Source organism: Anneissia japonica, unplaced genomic scaffold, assembly GCF_011630105.1.
Source record: "Anneissia japonica isolate Jap-2015-1 unplaced genomic scaffold, ASM1163010v1 scaffold288214_len167563_cov143, whole genome shotgun sequence".
NCBI classification, from domain to species: Eukaryota; Metazoa; Echinodermata; class Crinoidea; order Comatulida; family Comatulidae; genus Anneissia; species Anneissia japonica.
In genome coordinates this window covers 102,065-125,854 of record NW_022702782.1, presented here as the reverse complement: position 1 = coordinate 125,854, position 23,790 = coordinate 102,065, and the positions used below count along the sequence as shown (strand labels likewise).

The 23,790-nt window shown below is 35.3% G+C and overlaps 2 protein-coding genes across 2 annotated transcripts in view; one reads left to right on the top strand and one right to left on the bottom strand.

The window, feature by feature from the left end:
- Positions 1–142, bottom strand: part of LOC117104028 — an 11,029-nt gene extending 10,887 nt beyond the window's left edge. Inside the window, exon 1 of the mRNA XM_033244677.1 lies at positions 8–142. Within this exon, the coding sequence (XP_033100568.1) occupies positions 8–30 (23 nt within the window). The 5' untranslated portion in view covers positions 31–142. The remainder of the gene's footprint in view (positions 1–7) is intronic.
- Positions 143–1,793: 1,651 nt separating this feature from the next.
- LOC117104022 (structure-specific endonuclease subunit SLX4-like) lies at positions 1,794–23,586 on the top strand. The gene is made up of 21 exons (XM_033244671.1): positions 1,794–1,935; positions 3,519–4,108; positions 5,343–5,436; positions 6,545–6,687; positions 7,299–7,355; positions 8,099–8,230; positions 8,896–8,986; positions 9,871–9,957; positions 11,173–11,316; positions 11,998–12,108; positions 12,908–13,069; positions 14,526–14,671; positions 15,645–16,971; positions 17,611–17,791; positions 18,049–18,152; positions 19,352–19,439; positions 20,208–20,301; positions 20,586–20,652; positions 21,193–21,267; positions 22,103–22,192; positions 22,700–23,586. The coding sequence occupies exons 2-21, from the start codon at positions 3,783–3,785 to the stop codon at positions 22,793–22,795; spliced, it is 3,615 nt and encodes a 1,204-aa protein (XP_033100562.1). The 5' UTR covers positions 1,794–1,935; positions 3,519–3,782; the 3' UTR covers positions 22,796–23,586.
- The last annotated feature ends 204 nt before the right edge of the window (positions 23,587–23,790 follow it).

The window sequence follows — 23,790 nt, the reverse complement described above, 5'->3', positions numbered from 1 at the left end:
TACTTACGTATTTTTTTTCTCTGAAGCCATCTTCTGCGCGGGACTTAGTTCGCTTGCATTGGTTAATGGAGTTTTTTGTTTCGTACAAAACGTTTATATATAAATGATATTATGTAATTTCCGATAACGCTTACTATTTCTAACCTTACAATATCATCGTATTTGTTCAAATACTTCACTCTACCTAAGAGATCATTATTTATGTATGCTGCAACATTTCACATTATAATAATAATAACTACCGTGTTGATTTTGTAAAGTAATCTGAACAATAGAAACAGTTGCCTGTGACGTCAATACTGTATGAAGTGTGACATTGTTATTATTATCGAATAAATTATTCATAGCGTTTATATAATGCCTAAAGTAAACCTCTTTAAACGTGTTCGCTTTCCAATTTTATATACCGGTATATATATATCCATAAAAATAGTTCCAAAATTCGTCTATATAAACACTAAAAAATTTTATAGCACATGTTTGATCGAGATCATTGCTGCTAATAGTTAATTTTAATGCATGTATTTACCGGATTATATCGTGGTCTAAATATTATAAACTTTGAATTTTGCCCGTTAAGTGTAATATCGTTTGCAATAAACCAAGTAGAAAAATGTCAAGAGTTCATTATTCATTATTTGAAAAGCTTTAAGGTTCTTATAAAAACGAAACACACTTGTGCCATCAGCAAACATAACAATTTTGGTTTGTCTAATGACTTTAAAGACCATTTACATGCAGTGAAAACAGAAACCTAAAATGGAGCCTTGATAGCACTCAATTTTATAATAGCTATATCAGATGAATTATTGTCTATGAAAGTTGATTGTTTTTAATAATAATAATAATAAATTTATTTTTATATAGCGCAGAATGCTATAAACCTCTTTACGTTAACAAGCAAAAGCCGGAACAGAATTAAAAGAAACGATGATTAAAACAGTTTTCGAAAATCTTTTACAATCAAAACAAAAACAGGTTAATTTTGTGATTAATATTTATTTTTAAATTTTATTTTCATAATGTTATATGTTTAATTAGTTAAACAAATGTTTTCTATTCGACAGGTAACTAGAACACCACTGCACGGTGCAATACCTAGTTCATATACCATAATACTGTAACTTAAGTTGTCTAATAGTGCAAATATGGTGATTATCAGCTTGGATGTCTAAAAACTGCAGTGGTATTTAAGTTTTATTGTTAACAGCGGAGTTCTTTGTTTTTTATTTAACTATTTGTTACCATTTTCTTTGACTAATTGACCTGTATAAACTTTTGTTTCATTTTACAGTGTTTTATTTAGTTGTATGTCATTCAATAGGTCTGCAAACCACATATTTTAATATCCCATTACGAACATTAATTTATGTAGGCCTATAAAATATACAGAAGGCCTAGATAAGGTAAGTTAACATCAATAATCTTCTCTGTCATATACATAATCTATTATAGGCCTTTAATTTATCTGCGTTTCTGTTGTACTTTTTAATTTGATTTAATTTCTTTTATATTTTTCTGGATGCACCATCAGGTATGTCTGGTTATCTACGGCGCCACTGATGCTTGAAGAGTGAATTTTGGTTTGTCTAACCATTTACAGACAGTGGAAACAGTGTAAACCTAAAATGGAGCCTTGAGGCACTCAATTTTATAATAGCTATATCAGATGAATTATTTTCGATGAAAGTTGATTGTTTTTAATAATAATAATAATAATAATAAATTTATTTTTATAGCTAGTGAATCCCGGGTGTATTTGTATTCGTATTTTACTTGCTCGTTGGTGGCTCTGTCTAAAATTAAAAAAAAAACAAACTTCCGTTTGATTTTTTGTGTGGCTGACTAACTAATGAAAACCATGCTACGTAATTTGCGTTTCCCGTTAATATTTGGTGGTCTCTTGGCCGCTTATGGTACAGCTTTTATATACAGGTAAACACAAAACAGAAACGAAGCAAACATGCCCCCACTTGTGGACCCTCCTAAAATGCAGCCTAGGCCTAGCCTAGTCATCCCTAGTCTTACAATAGCTAGCCTAGGTCTAGACTGTGGTAGGCCCGTAGGGCCTTGGCCTAGCTAGGCCCTGGCCTGGTTGGGCCTTCCATAATGTTCAGGCAGGTCTAGACCTAGCTAGCTTAAAGATAGAGTCTGGTTTAGGCCCTAGGCCTAGTAGGTTCTGTATGTAGGCCATATGGTCATTATCCATGGAAAAGCAGAGTGAGTTTTAAAAGTGAGTGAGTACTACTAGGGCTAGGCCTAGAGTAGGTGCATTAAACACATCTAGTAATTAAAATTGCTATGGAACGGGGCGACGACTTGGTTAGGGGTCGACTTGGGTGGGGGGAACTTTGTAAGGGGTGACTTGCTTGACTGGATCCCCTGACACCATATTGGCAGTAGTAGTATGGCATGACACTGTGTGTGGGTCTCAAGAGGCCTATTCAATTAACTGTAATGTATACCCACACCCAATAAGTTGTAACTTTTGTAGTCGACTCCAGTCTGGCCTAGGGCCTACTACTACCAACCTAGGCTTACCTACTAGCTAGGCCTAGCCTAGCTATAGGCCTACTACTGTACACAGTCTACTGGTGGTCTACCTGTGACTAGGCCTAGTCCTGTTTTGTTATTGCCGCTCTTTTTTATGCAGCTGTCAGTAGTATGATGTGCTTATACAACACCCGGGAAGGGTGCGTCACTTGTTGAATGTCCATCATACATATGCATGCCATGACGCACCCTTTCATCAAAAATGTGACTAACCATTTTGTCAGTACAATGTGTGAAAGTGACTGACCTTGACTAGTTGCTGTACATATATGACGTACGCTAATTGCGTTGTCTTGAACAGTTCGGACCCGCGTTATACGATCCCCTCTCTCTCTCTGGGCCTGTACATACGTAGGTCCAATACAAAGTCCAATATGAACATCGTGACTTATGCAGTTGTCCAACCCATGGAACTCAAGATTTTAGCGAGACTGGAGGTGCGCTAGTGAAGTGTACCCCCACCACTAAAAAGTTTTTTTTTTCCATGAACATGCATTTTAATTCTAATCTTTCAAGGTGTCGGTAATACTTGAAAAGCCATTGTATGCCGAGATCGATGCACAATTTAAATGAAAAATACACACAAATACTGCATTATTGGTATCAAAAATTAACTAAATTTTCTGTTTTTGGTGTTTGGGTTTCTTTTCTTAAATCGTGGGAGTATTTTTTGACAGAATTCAGGAGACTGGGAGATTGAATAAATATTTGTGAGACTATTGCATTGATAGTGTTGGAACATATGCTAATACCGCACACATCGCTGAACTTTTCACTGAATGTATCAACAAAATTGTAGTTGAAATGTGTACATGTATGCAAAATCTTATTATCTATATACTGTATTTAATCCCAAGTGCAAATGATACTACGATTCGACCAAAATAGATTTACTCTTTGTCTTGATAAAAATTATGTGAGATTATGACATTTTCATCAAGTATTTTTGATTGATTGTCTTTCAGGAAAAACTACCTACAAGAACCAGATAGATTGGATGAAGATACATACAACCAAAAACAGAATGAATTGATGCAGCACAAGAAACTAGCAAATGATCAAAGAAAGAAAATGTTGGATCAGAGGAAAAAGATGATGGAGGAGAAAAACAATTAGTTCACAAAAAACAATACAATTTTCATAATTTTATTCAGTGACTGTTATTGCTAAATTAAAATTAACTTTAAGCTATATAATATAGATAATGATATTTAAATTCTATTACAAATATGGATTCACCAAATAAGGATTTACAAAGTGGAATAAAGACTTCATCACCCTACAAAACTGTCGACAATTGTTCACTGACAGTTAATCAGAGACCTAGGCCTAGGCCTGCATTGGTAGGAAATGCTAAAGAAGATGGAATTCCCCTCAGGTACCTAGAGGTTAGCCTTCATGACCTAATGGAGGATGAGGGCAAGAGCTCACCATCGGATTTCAAGTTGCCACAAGGAAAGCAAAGTCAAAGTGAGGAGGAGAGACTCGCTTGCCACATATGCAAAAAAGTTCTTGCGCATATGAATGTACAGAGGCAGCAGCAACATCTAAATAGGTAAAAAGGACATTTTATTGGTATTTTTTTTTCACAAACCAGCCCCCTCTGTGTGGTTGTATAGCAGTTACTCCGCAAAGAGTAATATGCTAGATCCGGTAGTTTTCATACATGCTGTATTCTAACGGTTCTGTACCATCCACCGCTGTCAAAGCTGAACTCCAATATCAGACAAAATTAATCCAACTAATGGATCATTCTAGAATTTCAATTAAACTTAACAACTGACCAATCAGAACAGCGCCAGGACTACTGTTTGTGTGCGTGTTCCACAAACATGCATGCTCTCCCACAAATGTGTGCGCATGTTTTTCTATTTTACCGAGGACCTCAACTTCACCACACACTCATGACCCGAGGACCTTATGCCTCACAGAGGACCAAAAACCCGGTCCTTGAAGCACTAGTGCTGCATTGTGCTGGATTTGCGTGTACAATGCATTTCCAGAGTTTCTGCAACGGTCCTCGGCTGGCGGAAAAATTTGAGACGAGCACTTACTGCATCGATGACATGACCGTCGCACGACGAATCTAACTCCACCCTCTGTGGGTGATAGACGACGCGACACCGTGTGGTGATTGTCAGTGGCAGTCTAAACAGATTGTCATTAAAAACGATCACGCGTTGTCGCGTTGCGTTCTGTATAGAATCGCGTTGGCTGACTACCGTCGTGGGCAGCGAGTACCTGGCTTTAGGGCTTAGAAGAAAGGTCCATCGTACAATCGGGTGAGATGTCTTCACCACTGGTCCGAATAATTAACTGGCTGTGCAACTATAAATTGCTTATATGCTACATTATTTAAGATGTTTAGTGTTCATTTTGTGCTAGCTTAGGTAATGGTTTGGTGGTCCTCATTGAATAATGCTACATTTATATAGTGTATTGCAATAAACTGCCTCTGTAGCTGGCTCAAACAGCTATTGTATGGAACACATCGTCTTGGAAAGACCATTCCATAGTAGTTAGAATAGAATAGGCGCTTGGTAATACACCCTACCAGGTACCCACTCTTGGGTGCTGAGAGAAACGTACAGTATATACCGTAATGTGTCGTGCACAAGGAAATGTGACTTGCACAAAAAAGAGGTCAAACTCCTGACCATGTGGTTAAGCATCTGACCCACAACAGTTTTATCAACTTCCAACAAGCTTGTATTTTGAATATTTATGATAAAACTAATATAAAAACAGTTTTTTTGTGCAGTAATATGATCTTTTGATAATTTTTTTAGGTGCATGGATAAAGCAGAAAAAGAAAAGGAAACAGCACAAGCAACTACTGTCTTGGATTGCCCTATTTGTGGCAAAAGGTTAAAAACAGAAAAGGTAAAAAAAAAATATTTTATCATATGTGAAACCTATTAAACTCACAGTAATCGATCCAAGGGGGGGGGGGGCGGCAGTCAGAACCCCCTCCCAAATTTCTTTAAATTTAAAAAAATAGAGAAAAAAAGAAAATTCTAATCAAATTTTGATTCTAAAAGTGCCATTTCCCTCCATATGGAGGTGATATAATCATAAATTTGAGGTACTTTAGACCCTCCATCTGTGAAAATCCCTCACTGGGCCCATCTATTTCAAATTCATGGATTTGCCAAAGGCTCACATTGTAAAAACTATTAAAATAGTTAAAAACAAATGTTCCATAATTTGTCTGCTTTTTGTAGTAACTGTGAAATAGCAGTACTGTACTTGAAAAAGACAACTGTAGATTTAATTGACATCAGTGGTGTAGCAAATCATGGGGTCAGGGGAAAAAAACATTTTAAGACCCATGTATTTAAGTAACATATTTGCTAGTCTAAGAATATTATGAATATCACTCTATAAAAAGACTGAATTAAAAGCAATGTCATTATCGTAAAGAATATAAATATTTTGTGTGACTATAAACAATAGAATCAACTTTTATTTTCCCACACTTTTGGGCTCCTTTATACTGGGGCCCTGATGCGTCGCCCCCTGAGAGCGCATGGCGTTATACCACCGATTGACATGCACGTAAGACCACACTGTAAACTTGTTTGCGCAGAGTCTTTTAGTTACGCAGAGTTTTTAATAATATGGTTGTATGTTGGGAGATACAACAAATCCTATTTTTTCTGGAAAATAAATAAAGGTGGAAATTCATCCTTTTAAAAAAAAAAAAACTGCACAGATATATTTCTAGGCTTATTAAATAATTTTTGTGTGATATTCAAATAAATTCATCTCTGTAATTAAAGTTTTTGTATGAATGTATCCAGTATATAACAAAAGAGGAAAAAATTATTCAGAAAATTTAACCAGCATAATCCTCCTTTAATTATACTGATTCAGTCAGATGATTTATATTATATTCAGTCAGATGTAGTTATTTGTATAATTAATTATTATACTGTATAATTTATTTTATGATCTAATACAGCTTCATATTTTTTTTAATTATGAGCAGCAAAGAAAAGTTCACTTGAAGATATGTGGAAAGTCCAGTGGTTTGAAACCCCAAGAGTTACTGGAAAAAATTAAGCAGCAGGAGATAGAAATTAAACCAAATAGCAGCAATGTTCTTAGTTTCCAGAAACCACAAGCAGAGAGGTAAACACTTTATGTGAATAATGTGCAATTATTACCCTGTTTACCTGACAGGAATGTACCAGACTGTAATTAAATATTAACAAATTTATTAAGGATCCCTAGCAAAGGTATTCCCTCTGTGCATTGTGAGAATGCACATGCAAAGACCACTCGATACCTCCCTACATGTTAGTGAAAAACTTCAAAGAGGTCTTTCACATTCCTGAGATAGTGGGTGATGATCAAGGTCAGTGATTTGTCCACCAGGGACAGACCCAGATTTAAAAAAAAAAACAACAGAATAGATAAGTGTGTATTCTATTATTTTTTTTTATTTAAAAAAATGGCATTGTTGTAATGTATTTAAATTGTTAAAAATGCAGTGGCTAAACAGAGAGGAGTGAGTGTCCTGTACCTTTTGCATCTTCCCCCCTCCCCCATCTTATAGGATATACATATAGTTAATTTAGGCCGTTGTATCCTATGGGGTTAGGCTGGGTGGAGAGAGGCAAAGTGCTCTTCCTCAAGAATACCATCAAAATGCAGTGTCTTAAATTTAAGAGCAAAAATGGCAGCTGCTCTACCAACCACTCATATGACCCTGATGATGATTTTATTTTTTTCTTGAATAGACCTAAGCCAAAAAGAGGAAGGAAAAAAGCCGCAGCAACGAAGACAAAACAATCTTGGTAAGGCTATCTATCTCTACACTATGAAGTTTTATGTGAAAAGTACATATAACTTGCTCACATATGGGCGAGTGGTCACACGTCGTAGAAGTGATGTGATATCACCATGCCCATATTTGGCAAATTTTTATGCAGACAGTGGCATAACGAAAGAGCTTGAGACACCTGGCCAAGGCTTCTTCAGACTCTGCTAACCTGTTGGGTGGTTGGTCTTGTCGGAGACCAGTAGAATAGGGAGGAAAACTCCGCCTGCTTCAGGCCATATTTTTTACATGTTCTGCTTCTTGAAATGGCCGTTCTAGGCTGATTTTTGGACAAAAAATATGCTGATGAATATCTGAGAGCCCTTTAAGTTTATGGGCCCCTGGTTTTAGCCAATCCCAGCTCATAGTTGTTACGCCACAGACTGCAGATAATTGTGTACACAATTTGTCTCATGTTCTGAACCCAGTACATCTCTCGAGACTAGTAGGGGGTTACCACGGTGTACTGATCCATACTGCTGCTGTTGTGGATGGACTGAGTAGATGGTACTAGTTTACCGGGTAGCTCACACACGAAGAGTCCCTAATAATGAGAAAAGCAAGTTACTGTATATGAGCTATTTACATCTCAAGTGCTTTGAAAACCATTTAGGTACAAAGTGCTATATAAATCCAACTACATATACATTACATCATGTATTTTTATATTGAATACATATACAAATATTAAATTACCATTTATGTATTTGTTAAATCAAGGGAAACAGATGAAGAACTGCAGGTTGCCATGGCAATATCTGCATCTCTTAATGATCAAGAAAGTAAAAATGCTGTTTGTGACCTGTACGAAAGGAAGAATAAAAAGAAGACAAAGAGAGGAACAAAAGCGAAGTTAGTATTATTGTATTTGTAGTAGGCAATGTTGTATTCATAATAAATAGTTTTTAAATATTGTGAAATGGCAAGGCCTCAATCCATTTATGAAATTATATTTGCTCTTCCATAGAAGCGAGTGCGCAGCATGTCCCTTTAGCTTTCAATCGGAAGGTCAAGGGTTCGAGGCCAATGCTCGTCACACTGCTTGTGTCCTTGGGCAAGACACTTTATCTGCATTTGCCTCTCTTCACCCAGGAGTATAAATGGGTACCTGGTAGGAGGGTGAGGGATTCGGAATGAAATTAGTAGTGCTGATTACACGCATAACTAGGAATACTCCCCATGGAGTGGAGAAGGTTACAAGTTGTGTGTGATTGATTCTGTATCCAATGGCCAGCGAAAAAGCACCTTGAACAGTTTTCTAGATTTGTGTGCTTTATAAATCCTATTAAATAATAAATAAATAATATTAATTAACTTCCAGACCCAAAATATTTCAACATGTATTAATTTTTTTTTTTTTACAATAGTTCTAGTACCAGTTATTTACATCATAATATGCAGGTCATATTTTGTTAGTATTAAATTATATAAAATCATCAATATACCACATATTCCAGTCTTAATTTAGAGTTATAATATTTTTGTTGTTTTGTTTTGAAATGTTTATTTTATTTTAGCAAACTGTTGGAGATGCCCGTATTACTCTCAAGAAGTGAAGCAGAAAAAACAAGGATTACAGTTGACAGGTTTACAAACATTTTAGAATGGGTGAGATAAATCTGAATTGATTTAAAAAAATAAAAGTGTTTTCTTTGTTTATTTATATGTTTATTCATTAACATTCTGACCGCCAGGGGTTTAAAAAAACTGGTATCAGCCACCGCCAGACTTTTTAGCGAAATTTAACACTTTTCCGAAGCTCGTTGAGAGTGTGTATGTGATCAGATTGACATGTAATGAATACTACAAGAACTACAAACATCTTCGCTTTACAATGGTACCAAAACACTTTATTCTAATCACAGTCTATGACATGTAACAGTAAAATTAAAGTGACTCGCTTTTATTATTTTACGCACATTCACACAATGAAAAGCTGAGACTACTGTGTTTCGGTATCGCTGTGCAATATAAGGTCACTAAGAAAAGGTCACTAAGTATAGGTCACATTGAAATAGCTAAACACTAACAGTCCAACCTGAAAATAGTGTTGAGATTGTTATTACATGTCGGTAGTTACCCCATCTATCGGATTCCATAAGAGAACCTGAAACACAGAGTTTGGCGGGCAGAGCGTTAACAAAAACACTTCTCATTAAATTGTATACAGTAATGTATAAATAATAATTTTATTGGATTTTTCATTACTCATCAGACTCCACAGTTAAAAACTAAAATATGAGATTTTATCGTAAGTGCTCATCTCCAATTTCCGGCCATCCAGAAGTGACATATCCATTTTGTACCTGAGCACACACATTTTGGGTCTTAAGTTATCTAGACTGTCCATACAGTATGTAACATTTCATTTCTGCTACCCCCTCCCCCTTTTATTTCGGATTCCTGGATCTGCCACTGATCATGTACACATGATGTTTTCATCCCATGTGAGATTTAAATGTTGATTTGTTTTTATGTTTTTATTCTGAAAGAATTCAGATGAGGAAGAGGAAGTGATCACACTACCTCCAAGCAGATTGAAGAAAAACAGGATTGTCAACCAATCCACTTCATCCAAGGTTAGCTAAATTTGTACCTGTTGTGGCAAAGACAAGCCAAACCAGTCATTGGTTGCAAAAATTGATGTTTAGTTATTAATACAAGGTTAAACAATAAAATGAGAGCTATAAAATGGTAGAAAAAATCAATAGAATCCAACATTTCCTTATTAAGTTACAAGCATTTAAACACATAGCTGTTCAAAGAACAATATTTGAGAAATCATTCTTCAAAGTTTATGATTTTGGGCACTTCTCAGGCAAAGATTATCACCAAATCGTTAAAAATTGTTGTTTTAACATTGAAAGTGGGGAAAATACCAGCATAGCATGATGTATAGTTATAAAGATTAAATATTTTAGTGCAATAAAATAGATTTCAAAAATGTTGACATTCCAGCATGTTTTGGTCATTATCTCTAAAACATGATTTGCGATGAGTGACTGGTTTGGCCTGTCTTTTCCACTTTTACTAACTTTCAATGATTTTTTTTTTCTCCATAAGCAATTATTTTATTTTGTTAAAAAAAGTGTTTGATTGATATATAATTAAATTTAAAATTTTAATCCCTAAATAAATAACATTTACTTTTAAAAGGAGTATACAATTGATTATATTCATTCCTTATTTCAATAATAATAATAATAATAATAGATGGATTTATATAGTGCAAATAAACAAGGTCTGTGTGTGCTCAACAATTGGTAAAATGTTAACGAAAAAAGGCTGAATAAAAAGAAAAGAAAAAAAAAGAACACCAAGCTACATTTTTTAAATATTTATTTATTCATTAATACATTTATCCAGTTATTCATTTTAACAATCATTTATATAATTAACTTGCTTATTTAATTCATGTATTTATTCACACACTTATTAGATCTATATTTAGCTAATATCATAAACAATAACTAATGCATTTAGCTAATATCATAAACAATAATGCTATCACTAATAAAGATTGTTAATTTACTACTTAAATGGGAGTAGTTGTTTCATACAGTGTTTCTCATTTTTATCTCAGTTAATATAAGCTGGATTCATCTAGTTTTAATACACCTACGGAACCTATAGCTGAAACTTACTTAATTTAAAAATTGTTAATTAATTAATATTATTATTATTATTGTAATTATTATTATTTGTTTTTATCTCTAATAATAATAATAATAATATTATTATTATTAAAATTATTATTAGTATTGGTTTTTCTCTCTAATATTAAATTTGTGTAGCCACATCTTAATTATTGGAGCTTATCAAGCCTGACCGGGAATTATGAGCAAAACCAGGAATTTGTGTCCAAACAAACACAGAAATGTGTGACTGAGAAAGAAACCAACCCAAGTATACTCACCCAGTCAACAAGAAATGTGAGGGTAAGTCTACAGTCATGGTATTATCATATCTTAAATTTACAGTGAACTCTCCAATTCGAGACTCCCCTCTAACTTGAGACCATTTTTCAAAATAAAAACCCAAATAACAATCCCCAATCTTTTGACACAAAGCTATAGCCCTCTATTATTGGAGACCAAACCCTGAAACCACCCCAAATTTTCAGGTCCGAAAAGGTGGTCTCAAATTGAAAGGCAATCTGTATTATGTTCTCAGTATGGAAAATATATTCTTGGCTGTAGTTGCGCACCCTCCAATTCGAGACCCCTCTAATTTATTCAATCAATCCATCAATTGTTCTATTTATATGGTGCCATTTCATTCCAATTTGAGACCATTTTTTCAAAGAACCAAATTAAGCAATGTTCAATTTTTAACACAAAGCTAACCCTCTAATTGGAGACCAAACCTTGAGACTACCACAAGTTTTCAGGTCCCAAAGGTTATCTCGAATTGGAGGGCTAACTGTATTATGTTCTCAGTATGAAATAGCTACTGTATTCTTAACTGTACTATTCTTCAGTATTAACAATGACTATTTGTGAGGTGGTGTGACAAATATCCATTTCTCTACTGCTGTATCTTTTTACTATTACAATAGACACAGAGGATCTACTAAGCATTTTGTGTTAACAACTGTTATCATTCTGCTATATTTATAGTCAATGTCTGAGCAGAGTGCAAGTGGATCAATTTCCAGCACTTGCAGGATTCTGGCAGAATTAGCTGAAGATCATGTGACCCAGTCTGGAGGACATTCACCTCCAAAACAGGTAGGGTGTCATCATAAGTTTGAAAGATTAAGAATATTTTGCAACATCAGGTCAAATCTTCACATGATGGTAACTTTGGTGTGGAGAAACTCCTCCACTGGGGATTATTATAGATGATCAGCGGTCACAAGTCCACCTTGACTTGTAGGAGTCTTTCGAAATCAAGACATTTACCCGCAGCCCCTCAAGGAAGTAAATCTTCCAGAATCTCTCTCAAATTCCATGTATTTACATGTATTTTTACTACTGTATTACCAACTGTCTTCCAGACAGCTGGTAATGGCTATCCCAGTACACAGAAAAATAAGTTGGATGTGTGTGCTCTGAACCGTGGAGATCTCTTGGTTCCTGGTTCAATTCCCATAAGTTTAAAAAAATTGCACCATCTTTCGGTTGAGCCGTTGGCCCCTGTGCACCTTAAAGAATGCAGTAACACTCTTCGGAAAAGAGTAGGGGATTGTCTGTGGTGTACTGCCCAATCACCCCCAGAAGGACCACGGTTCAGCACAGAAGGACCCCAGGATTTTCGTGATTTATCCTTGGTGTCTATCACACTGAAGAAATGCAGTCCAATCAAAGTTAGGCTGAATAACCAGATCTCATGGAAGTAGTTTCTATCAACTTGGAATATTTATATTTTGCCTATTAGAAGTTAATATTTATAACTTATTTTTATGTTTTTAATTTAAATATTTAATGTGTTAACTGTTAACTATATTTGTATTAGGGTTTGCCAAGGTTCTGCAATAGGCAGTGTAGGGGCCTACAGTATATTATTGTCAGTATATTACCTTTACAGGCTTCTACCGAAGAGGACTGGCATAAGACGAACCTCATAGGGTGCTTCTCATCTCTCATTGACAATGAATTCTTGAGCGACGTGACAATCCAATGTGAAAATGACACCACCATCAATGCCCACTCTTTCATCATTCACCTCCGATGCCCAGATCTTCACAAGGTACAGTATAACAAATTTGTTTTAATTCATGTATATTGCATTTTTGCCCAGGATAGATGATTACAATCACCATCTGTAATTATAATGTGTAAATAAATTATGAGAGTGGAGAAAATCTATAGATAGCCAGTGTAAAGATACAAACAATCGGTGGCTTATCTAGGAGTCTTGAAGTGGGGATGCTGATTGGGGGAAAGGGTGGGCGCGAAGGTGAAGTGGGGGAGCTCCATGATCAGTTGAGAAAGCGCTAACTCGCAAAATAAGGTGATTTTGGGTGCTTTTTTAACAACTTGACTGGGATTTTTTGGGGCGCCAGGGTGTGCTGTGTGTACTTTTTGGTGGGGTATGCGCGCACCACCCGCACACCCCCTTAGATATGACACTGCAAACAAGTTATGAAGGTGATTATAATTTGGTTTAAAGCTCTGTCCACACTATGATGTGCCCATATATGGCCATGATGTCATATTATATCCAAACATGGGCATATCATTTTATTTGTCACTTAAATTATTTGTGAGGTCTCACCATGAAATGAAATGCATCGTTGGTGAAATCATATTGAGATATTCACCAAAATAGGGAAAAGTCAAAATTAAAAAAAATTTTGATTCAATGTCTTTAAATAAGTGGATACTTATATTTTATGATTGTATACGTTTTAAGTGAATTTTCTAACTAAAACACTGTTCTTTGCACATATTCTGTACTTCTAGTCCTACTATTTGTACAGGTTAGTTTATCTTCGAGGCTGATTTTCTCAAAAGGTGGTTTTCATTCACTTGCATTTTAAATGCTCACATCTCTGGATCTACGTTTCCCAGGGAAGCCATTCAAAGACTAACTTCAAGCTAATAATATGATCTACCCAAATATAATATAAACTAAATTTTTGATTTTCTAACCATGTGAGACTCATTTTGTGATGAGACCTCTCATTTGATATTGTGTAAAAAGATTTAATGCTCTAGTGTCCAGGCTATCAAATTTTCTTTGACAAAAAACTGTTGTATGCCCATATACAGGAAGTGATGTCATCATATAACCATTATTTCATGTCAAACTTGGCAGTCTGAATAGGGTTTAAGAATCAACTATGTGTAGAAGCAGTTTGGCACAGCGTGAATGGTTTGGTTTCCCAACCTTGAGGTCGGGGTTTCAATCCTTCGCTGTGCATTTCGCTTGTGTCCTTGAGTAAGGCACTTACCTGCATTGCTTCTCTCCACACCCAGGAGTATAAATGGGTACCTGGTGGGGTCGCTTGCTCCTACGCTGACTACAGCAGCAACACTTAAGCATTGTGGATCCACTTAACAGGGACAGAAGCACTTCGTATCTGCAAAGAAAAGCGCTATATCAATAACCAAATATAAATGGATCAATTAATTTTTTTCAGAGTTCTTAATAAAAAATCAGAGTAAATATATATTGCTATTTTTGTATTTTGCTTATATAGAGTTTAATACGTGATGATACCAAGTGGTCTTGTGATTTAAAAACTTACTCCCAGGCGTCCGTGTTAGCCTTCATTAGTTATATGTATGCGGCAAATGTAGATATTTCAGTGTTTGTATTACCCGAATTAATCCGCTTACTCAAAAGGTATGTTGTATTATACTTTGATGACTGACATAAAAATTTGTTGCATACAGATAGAGATTCCTCTATTGTCATGAATCTATTGTCAAAAATTTCATTAAACCCAGTTATTTTATGCCAATTGTACTTTTGCTGTACCAATACTGGGTTTATAAAAAATACATACAAATATGTGTACATTATTGGTTGGTTGGTGTGAATCACACTAATGTTGTTAACTGATTTTAATAGTCCAAAAAATTATTTCCAGTGTGGTCCTGTTGGTGAATTGGGCAGTACAGGTATATGCATTTCTTAATGTGCACATCGGCCATATTGCTTTCAAGACCGAGAGATTGAAAAGTCTGTAATACAAAAGGTGTTGCCATCTCGATGAATCTCCTGAAGAGCAGCGATATAAAATTGAACTAAGGATTTAAGAATTAGTTTTAAAAAGCATCTTCAAAGTGTCAGGGCACACACTGGCTACCAACTGTTTGCTGTACCCACTATATGCTGTACACTCTAAATATTATTTGAAATTAAAATTTATTTAAAGTAAACTGGTGACTGTAATGCAATTTAATGGTCTGGCATTTTGTTGTAGACCTTTTCTATGGGATACAAAGTGCTAATGATTGCCATTGTGTATGCGTTCAGCTGTAACGATCTTTTACATGACCTTTGTCACTGGCTCAATTGCATCTTCGGCATTTCTTTAGCAATAGTCTTTCGGATGAGACAAGATGTTGGTCTGTTATCAGTATGGCCCATGCACAAGCTTAAGTACAGATGGAAATAATAGGGGGTTGACTGCCGTTGCACTGCTCAATTCATCACCAGTAGAACACTACTGGAAATGACTGTTCAGAATTTCAGACTTTCATGGGTTAACCATGGTGTATTTCACATCAAAGGAATTGAATCCAAACTCTGCTTTAGTTCTCAAGAGAGTGTTTTTTCGGATACAAACTCACCATTTTTGCTTTTTTTCAAGGTATCACATGCAAGGTTTGGATGATTTGTGCCGTAAACTGGAAGCAGACCGACAAAAAGACAATCATGATTTAAAATTTGTTTCTAAAGATTTGGATGAACTAATGGAAGGCATTGAAGAGGAAGAAATGGAGATTTGTTATTCTGATCGGGAGAATGAGGAAGAGAATCTTGGTCATGTTCTTCTTGACATTGATGATGCCAATAATGTTTTTATGGAATCTCCTCCAAGAGCCAAACCCAGTTCACCATCTAATGATAATCTGTCTATTGAACTAACAGAAGCAAATAGAATAAAAGACATACATGACGTATCATGTGGAATGGATGTCGAAGAAATTCCTAAGAACCTTACAGTAGAGAAAACTACTGAATCTGAAGAACAACCTCAAATAGATAATTCTGCTAGAGAAGTTCATGTTAACGAAGAAGAGGTCATCGAATGTGTTGCTTCAACTCCGGTTATAAGAAATATACAAAGATGTAATTTCCGTCCGCCCATCACATCACCAATTTTGGAACCAAATTTTAAGTCTGTTGAAATATCAACTTCAGTTGTACGAAATGTAAAGAGACGCCATTTGCCTGCTTCTAGTACATCTCCAATTTCGGAACAAAGGTCAATTTCTGAGTTTGTTGATTTAACAACTCCACTTGCAGGAAATGTAAAAAGATGTTATTCATCTTCTCCTACTATAACTCCCATGTTGGAACCAAGTTCTAAGTCTGTTGTTTCAAAAACTCCAGTTGCAAGTAATGTAGAAAGACAGCAAGTGTCACCTCTAATTAGTTATCCAGTCTCTTCAATGTTAGAACTAAGTTCACAGTCTGTTGCATCAGCAATATCAGTTGTAAGTAATGAACAAAGACAGCAGCCGCAACCTCAAATTCTGGAACCTAGTTCAAATCATAATCGAGAGCCTGTTGATTTTACATCTTCGCTTAGGAGAAGGATCGAAAACAGATTAGATGGTCATGCAAAGAAAATTGAATTAGCTGATACTGCAAGATTACAGGTCTCGGAGAGCGAAGTGACTTCAGATACATCCCAAAAGAGTGTGAAATTATCAATTAAGAATAACAGAAATGATGAACCATTTACTGATGATCATATAGCGGATTTAAAGTTTTCTTATGATAAAGGTGATGGGATATGGAATGAGTCTGGGGATGTGTGTGATTTAACAGGTGAAGAACCTGAAGAAGAGAAGAACACAGTAGCAAAAATGAATGAGGAGCTGAGAAAAAAGGAGGATGGTGATTACGGCAAAACTAAAGAAGTAATGCCGGCTTTAATTTTCAGTCCAGTAAACAAAAATGCAGATAATGTGAGTATTAATGTTTTTGGTTACAAGTCTCCCTTTAATTAAAGACCACTATTAAGACCTATGGTTTCATGGTGTAATACTTGGCTTTTAATTTGAAAACAATATTGTAAAGATAGAAAACTGAACCAAAAGACCTGGTGTCCCCGACTTAACTGACCTGCACCAGTTGCCTCTTCGACCACACGGAAATGGTCAAGGGGATGAAGCAACGGAAACTCTGACATTGTTTTAAAAGACTTTAAATATTTAATCAATTTGATAGTAACATAACAGGTAATAATGATAAAATAAATGTTTCATTCCAACAAATTGTTTTGAGCTCTCCAACAGGTAGAGGCTGTGGGAAGTTTTCTATGATGAAGGGGACCCACCATCATCTTCCCCACTGCACCACCACTGAGGAGAGTGGGGCTTCAGTATGATGGTTTGTAGTTATTTTCCAATCCCAGGGTTGTATGTTCAAATCCTATTGATAACCATGTCAACTTTAACTCGCTAAAAAGAGTTTAAAATACCAGACCTCCTTCATGGTTTTACTATCAGCATTGTTGTTAATTTGCTTTCCGAAATTCTTTACCTTGTCAGATTCCACCATGAATTTAGTTTTCACATTGCACCATGATCCACTGTCTACTTCAGGTGAATGCATCAGTGTGTCCAAGTCCCGGTGACCAGTTACATAAAGATGCCCTGGAATTCAGTTGTACTCAGAGCTTCTTACTAGATTTACAGTCTGGAAAACTCCAGGAGGATCAGCTGTGGGGAGGATGTGTTGTAAAGATGACTGATTGCCGGAATCAGATTGCCATGGCCGCTAATGGTAAGAATGCTGCCTTGTATATAAATTACTAGTAATTATAAATTACTAGTAATTATAAATTACTAGTAATAATTAAGAGAATGTGCTTACATGATCAGTAGATTTTACATTATTAAACCTCTATGTTTGTTAAATAATAATTATTGTTATATTGATCATAATTGAAATTCAAAATTATGAGCTTGGGATCAAAGCAAAATGTTTATTTTCATTTTATTTTGCTTAACAATTAAATGGCAATATTAACTTTTTATTAGATTTGCCTGAAAAAATAAAGAAAAAGAAGAAAGCAGCATCAAAAGGAAAGGAAGCACAGGTGCCCATGCCAGCTGTAGATGCGCTGAATACACCTGCACTAAAGGTAATATACAGGTGTCCACTAATATGCAAATTATGAAATAAATTTGATTAATGATCATATCACTTGCTGCCCTCATAAGCACTGTACATTTATTTTATTTACAAGAGTTCTATAATTTAATATTTTTTTAAATTTTGTTTTATTTTGTATTCATGTAATTTTGCAAGTATTGAATTTGTAATTAAAGGATGAAACAAAGTCTGATCCTGAGTCTCAATAATTGTAATTATCATAATAATTAGTGTCTTGTATAAAGAGAATTTTTGTTGGAATATTTATGCACTTTACAAATTGAGAAATTTATAGTGGATTTTATTCTTGTCACAGTGAAGGATTGAAACCCCGACCTCGTGGTTGGGAAACCAAACCAATTCCACTGCACAAAACTGGCTCCACTCACTATCAGGCATACCAACGACCGAAAATTTCACCAGAATTACTCCGCTTTTCACGCATTACAGCCGGCTGAAATAAATAAAGACCAATTAATTTCGTCCTGAATAGCGCCCTGAACTGTATACGAAATAGTAGTTCGTGCTCCATAGTGTACTGATTTAGAAAAAAAAAACAATTTCATTGACCATATCGTTGACAGAGTTGCACTCTGAGCTCTATACGAAAAATGGTAATTCACGCTCCACGCTCCACAGATTTCAAAAAAACAAATTTCATTGGTCAAATCGCTGATAGAGTTGCACTGCTCTCTGAACTGTAAAACGTTCAATGGGCTACTGGTTTCTTAAGAACAACAGTCTAGTATTAAAGTACCAAAATGGAGTCCAATGAGAGTGATGTGGATGTAGGCCTAGGCAGTGCTCGGAAAAACTAGTAGTAGTAGTGTTGAGCTTACTCCAAAAAGGAAGCTAAAACACACACAAACATTGCGTGCAAGTTATAACGAGAAGTATCCTGTGATTTTGAAATCAAATGTAATGCCTACTCTCGTTAGGCCTAGGACTAGTGTCACACGGCGGTACGTATTGCTGATGTAAAGCGTTATTGTGAGTCAAAACATTTAAAATATGCTAATAATACTCGATCACGTTGGTACCATATATCTTAGCAAAAAATTCAACATACTCCGCTGGCATTGCCAAAAATCCTCTCAAAAGGTTTTCAGACGCCTCTTTTTGGCCTTGTAGGGTTGGAATGTCTGCAGTATGCCATACAATAATTATTATATATTTTTTGTGTTCCAGAAAGAACTCAGCCAGTTTGGTGTAAAGGCCCTAAGTAAAAAACAGGGTAAAACACTGTTGAAAGAAATTTACAGACAGTCAGAAATAGGTATGTTATAAACATCTGATAAATTATTCACTCGATTATGCATGCATTTATATATTTTAATATTACTTTACTTTTTCATTCAATCATTCATTCATTCATTCTTTTATTTCAGGATAGATTCATTATTCATAATTTTATTTTCCTCACATGAGGGGGTAGTTAACAAAGGAAGATATTCCCTGTACAAGTATCAAAACTACCGAAGCATAGCAATAAAAACAAAAATATTAAAACACTGTAAACATCAAAAAGAAATAATATAAAAATAGTAGAAATCCAGTAATAATAATAATAAATAATAATAATAATATAATAATAATAATAATAGCAATAATAATATTCATAATAATGATCACAGAAATAAGGATAATAATCGTAATATAGTGATAATAACAAAAATAACAATAGTATTAAGGGTGAACAGTAAAAATTATTGATTTCTAAATGTCATATAGATAGGTTGACTATATAACTAATTTGTTATTAGTTATTTTTATAGCGCCTTTCCTTTAGTGCTTTTTCCCCCTGGTCATTGGGTCCAAATGCTTAAGTGTTGCTGCCATATTGGTGCAGCAGTACAGCAGGCAACCCTACTATGTACCCCTTTATATTCCTGGGTGGAGAGAAGCAATGCAGATCAATTTCCTTGCACAAGCAAAATGCACAGCGAGGGATTGCATCCCCAACCTCGTAGTTGGGCAACCAAACCATTCCTGCAACACCACTTTCTATTAAATCCACATTTATTTTCACATATACCAATTTCAGGCGAAGAAAAGGATGTAGAGGATGAACAAGCTAACAAACAGAGCAGCAACGATGTTTCGCATTCAGATATTTCAAGTACAGAACAAAGTGAAAGGTATGCTATTGGTATTTCTTATTCCTAAGATATTTGTTTTAGGAATACGTTACGTGAGAAGCACATAACATTAATATGCATTGAAATTTTAATAATTTTCTGGCAAAATTTGTTGGGAGGGATGTGCCCATTATGCTCCCTACTGGATCTGCCCCAGATTTTTGTACAATCTGTTGTTTTTTTTTAAATTATGAATTAACGTTTTAATTACTCTTATAATTGTTAATACAATATTACAGTAGGTTTTTTTTTTAGAACAATTTACATGTTTTTTTTTTTTTCAGCGAGACAAGTGACGGTGAGAATCCCCTACTTGATGAAAACCTTATTTGTTCTCCAACAAAGCATGGGGTGAGTTACATGGGTATTTTTACAAAATTGTGGTGTAATTTGTGAACAAGGAGAGAACGATTGTGGTCATTTATAAATAGTATAATCATACAGTGATGGAGAAATTTGAAATAGGGGTGGACAGCGGTGCCCAGAAGGCAATTGTACAGATAGGGTCGAGACATCTCAGCCCCATCTTGGTTGGGGCTCAGGTACAACATTTTTTATCGATAGCACGTTTAGTCTTAAAATTGAATGAAATTTCTTTTTCCCCCCCATTTTTTTTTTTCAAAAATTTGAATCCATGAATGATAAAGCTGTAATTTAAATTTGCAAGTGGTCTGTGCTATGAGAAACTGTCTTAATGAATTAAGTATTTGTGACCCATATTAATAAGTTTTCCTTTGATTACAAGTGTTTATTTGATGGCTTGATAAGGAGGATATAAAGGTCAGAGTTCAGACTGTCTACATGAGTGTAATCATAAATTCTTATTAATACTGAATATGAAGACTAGAATTTCAAACCTTATAAATACCTGTACTGTTTTTTTTCATTTAGCAAGATGTTGATATACAGCTCAGTGGATTTATAAAGCAAAATCAAACACTGTTTACTAGTGTTTTAATGTATGAGGTATGCTACAGTTATTTGATTCCTGATTTTAATTATATAACTTATATATAATAATAATTATTCTATATTTACATAAAACTGTTGAGATGAAGCAGGTTAAACACGTTATGTTGTCATTGCGGACTTATAAAATCCGCATACGCTATATAAATAAAAGAAAATGCATACTTTTGGAGTCCGTACTGAGCCCAAAAAATCTGCAATGAAAATATAACGTGTTGTTATCAAGGGGTGGTGAACTCAAAGCCATAACTTCTCAAGTGAATTGCCTATATATGGGCTTGATGATGTCATATATACCCATATATGGGCAAACCACAGGTTTTTGTGTCATAAGATATAACTTTAAGGCAACAAATAACATTCAATAGCATACTTTTTTATTTGATTTGCTTAGCATGTATATGAAATAGGAATACAGTACTGTATATCACATCGGCCAACTGTCATGCATAATGCATGAGTCCCACTCATGAGCTTCCACTTTTTACGTCTCATGCCTACATTGTATTTTCTCGCGCATCATAAAAATGTTTATAAGAGATAAAATGTATAAAGATGAATTCGTCATTAAACTGGGAATATAGGCCATTTTAACTTTGTTTAACGAAGCTAAACTGACCTGACTGCATGTAATCCATAGTATAGTAAGAAAAAGATCTATCCATAGTACAATAAGAAAAGATAACATAGAGGGTGCTCTATTTTGTGATTATTGGATAGAGGGTGCTATATATATATATATTTTTTTTTTTTGTCTCGCATCAAAGACTAACACAGTTGGCAGTTTTATTATACAATATACATACAGTGTTTTTTAAAATTATTTTTGCAGCCTATAAATTTTAGCAAATTGCATCAAGATGTTCTTGATAGTGGAATCAAATGCTCCAAGGCTAATTTAATCAAGTTCCTTGATCAAAAGGTATGAAAAATGTATTACGATTACAGGCAGTGGTTATACACCAGTCATAAATTCCAAAATAAGTGGATGTTTTTGTATTGGTTTAAGACTGGTGTAACTGTAGCCACTGCTTCTAAATTAACATTGATTTATAGCTAAGGATTAGAATGGTTAGCTCACATCACAACATTTTTTTCACATTTTTTTGTTAGCAGTTTACGTCTAAATATAGCATTCTGCATCTCAGCCAGTCTCAGAGATAGAAAGCTCAGGATGTTATCTTTTTTACATTGATAATGAATGAATATGGTTGGACTGTATATTGTCATGTGTTACATTGCACAGTCTTGCAAAAATGCCAAAGAAAGAGATTATTTTTGGCATGAGAGCCCAGAGCTCCAGTTTCAACTTTACCTTGCAAGCATGATTGAAAAACATTTATCTAAAAGAGGTTTATTTTTCTTCGTTGTCTATACATTTACAGAATAATTCTTATATTGACTAGAGTATGGTTTTAATTTCTTCCAGTGTATCAACTTTCGCTTCACTGAAGTGGGCAGCAATCGCCAGGGGAAAACAAGAAGCAAAAGGAAACCAAAGAAAAAAGAAAAGCCTTCTTCATAGGTCACTAAGGTCATTGGCTGTCAATCAGTGGTGTATCTTGCAGAATGCATGTACCCTGCCCTCCCCCCTCATCAAGAAAAAAGCTTGCCTTCCTCCAGTCACACCCCCTTCAGTCCCCTCATTGAGCCCCCACTCCACATTAGCAACCACACCCCCCCCCCATTTTAAGACTTATATATACACCACTACTGTCGTTTCCTATGACTTCGCATTCAGTCAAACGAATCGTAATAAACATACGGTAATTTGAAGAAGTATTTGTGATACTGTACTTTATATTAGACAACACTTATACAAAGATTCTGACTTGCTACAAGATTATTTAAAACTTGATGAATACAATTTGTGTAGATACTGGTATCGGCATTTATAATGCGCCTCTTCCTAGCGGTTATAAAGGGCAGTTCGTCTTCCTGGTCATTGGGTCCACATGCTCAAGTTTAGCTGCCGGTAGTCAGCAGCATGTAGAGAGAGTAGCAACTCAAATAAAGTGCCTTGCTCAAAGACACAAGTAAAATGCACAGGAAGTGATTGAAACCCCGACTTTGAGGTTGGGGAAACCAAACCGTTCCCGCTGCACCAAACCGCTTCCACAAGATAGATTTGAGGCACTTATGTTTGCCAACTTTGAAAAATAACAAGTGTATGTCATTCAGGTATTTACGATTTTTCATGGAATTGATTTTTTTGGGCCCAAATTTGAGTATTCCAAAACTAGAGGCCATCCATGAAGTTAAAAACTATGAACAAAAATTAATTGTAAGAATAAAGACATTTGGGGTTTGAAGTTATTGATGATTGAAATTTCCTTCCTTGTAATGTGGTGTGTCCATGGAGAAATAAAATTAAGGCTCACTAAACTTTTTGGGTGGCAGTGGTGCAACGCCCATGCGCTCTCATGCAGCGGTTCGCAGTGCCCTCAAATTCTAGGGGCCCCGAAGGGGCCCTACCATAGGTTCCTCGATCTAGACGATAAATAACACCATAATGTATCT

Excerpts from the sequence above, each read along its gene's own strand:
- LOC117104022 (XM_033244671.1), top strand. The coding sequence starts at position 3,783 with ATGGATTCACCAAATAAGGATTTACAAAGTGGAATAAAGACTTCATCA. Across the intron at positions 4,109-5,342 it reads CAGCAGCAACATCTAAATAG|GTGCATGGATAAAGCAGAAA; the intron begins GTAAAAAGGACA and ends TAATTTTTTTAG. Across the intron at positions 11,317-11,997 it reads AGTCAACAAGAAATGTGAGG|TCAATGTCTGAGCAGAGTGC; the intron begins GTAAGTCTACAG and ends CTATATTTATAG.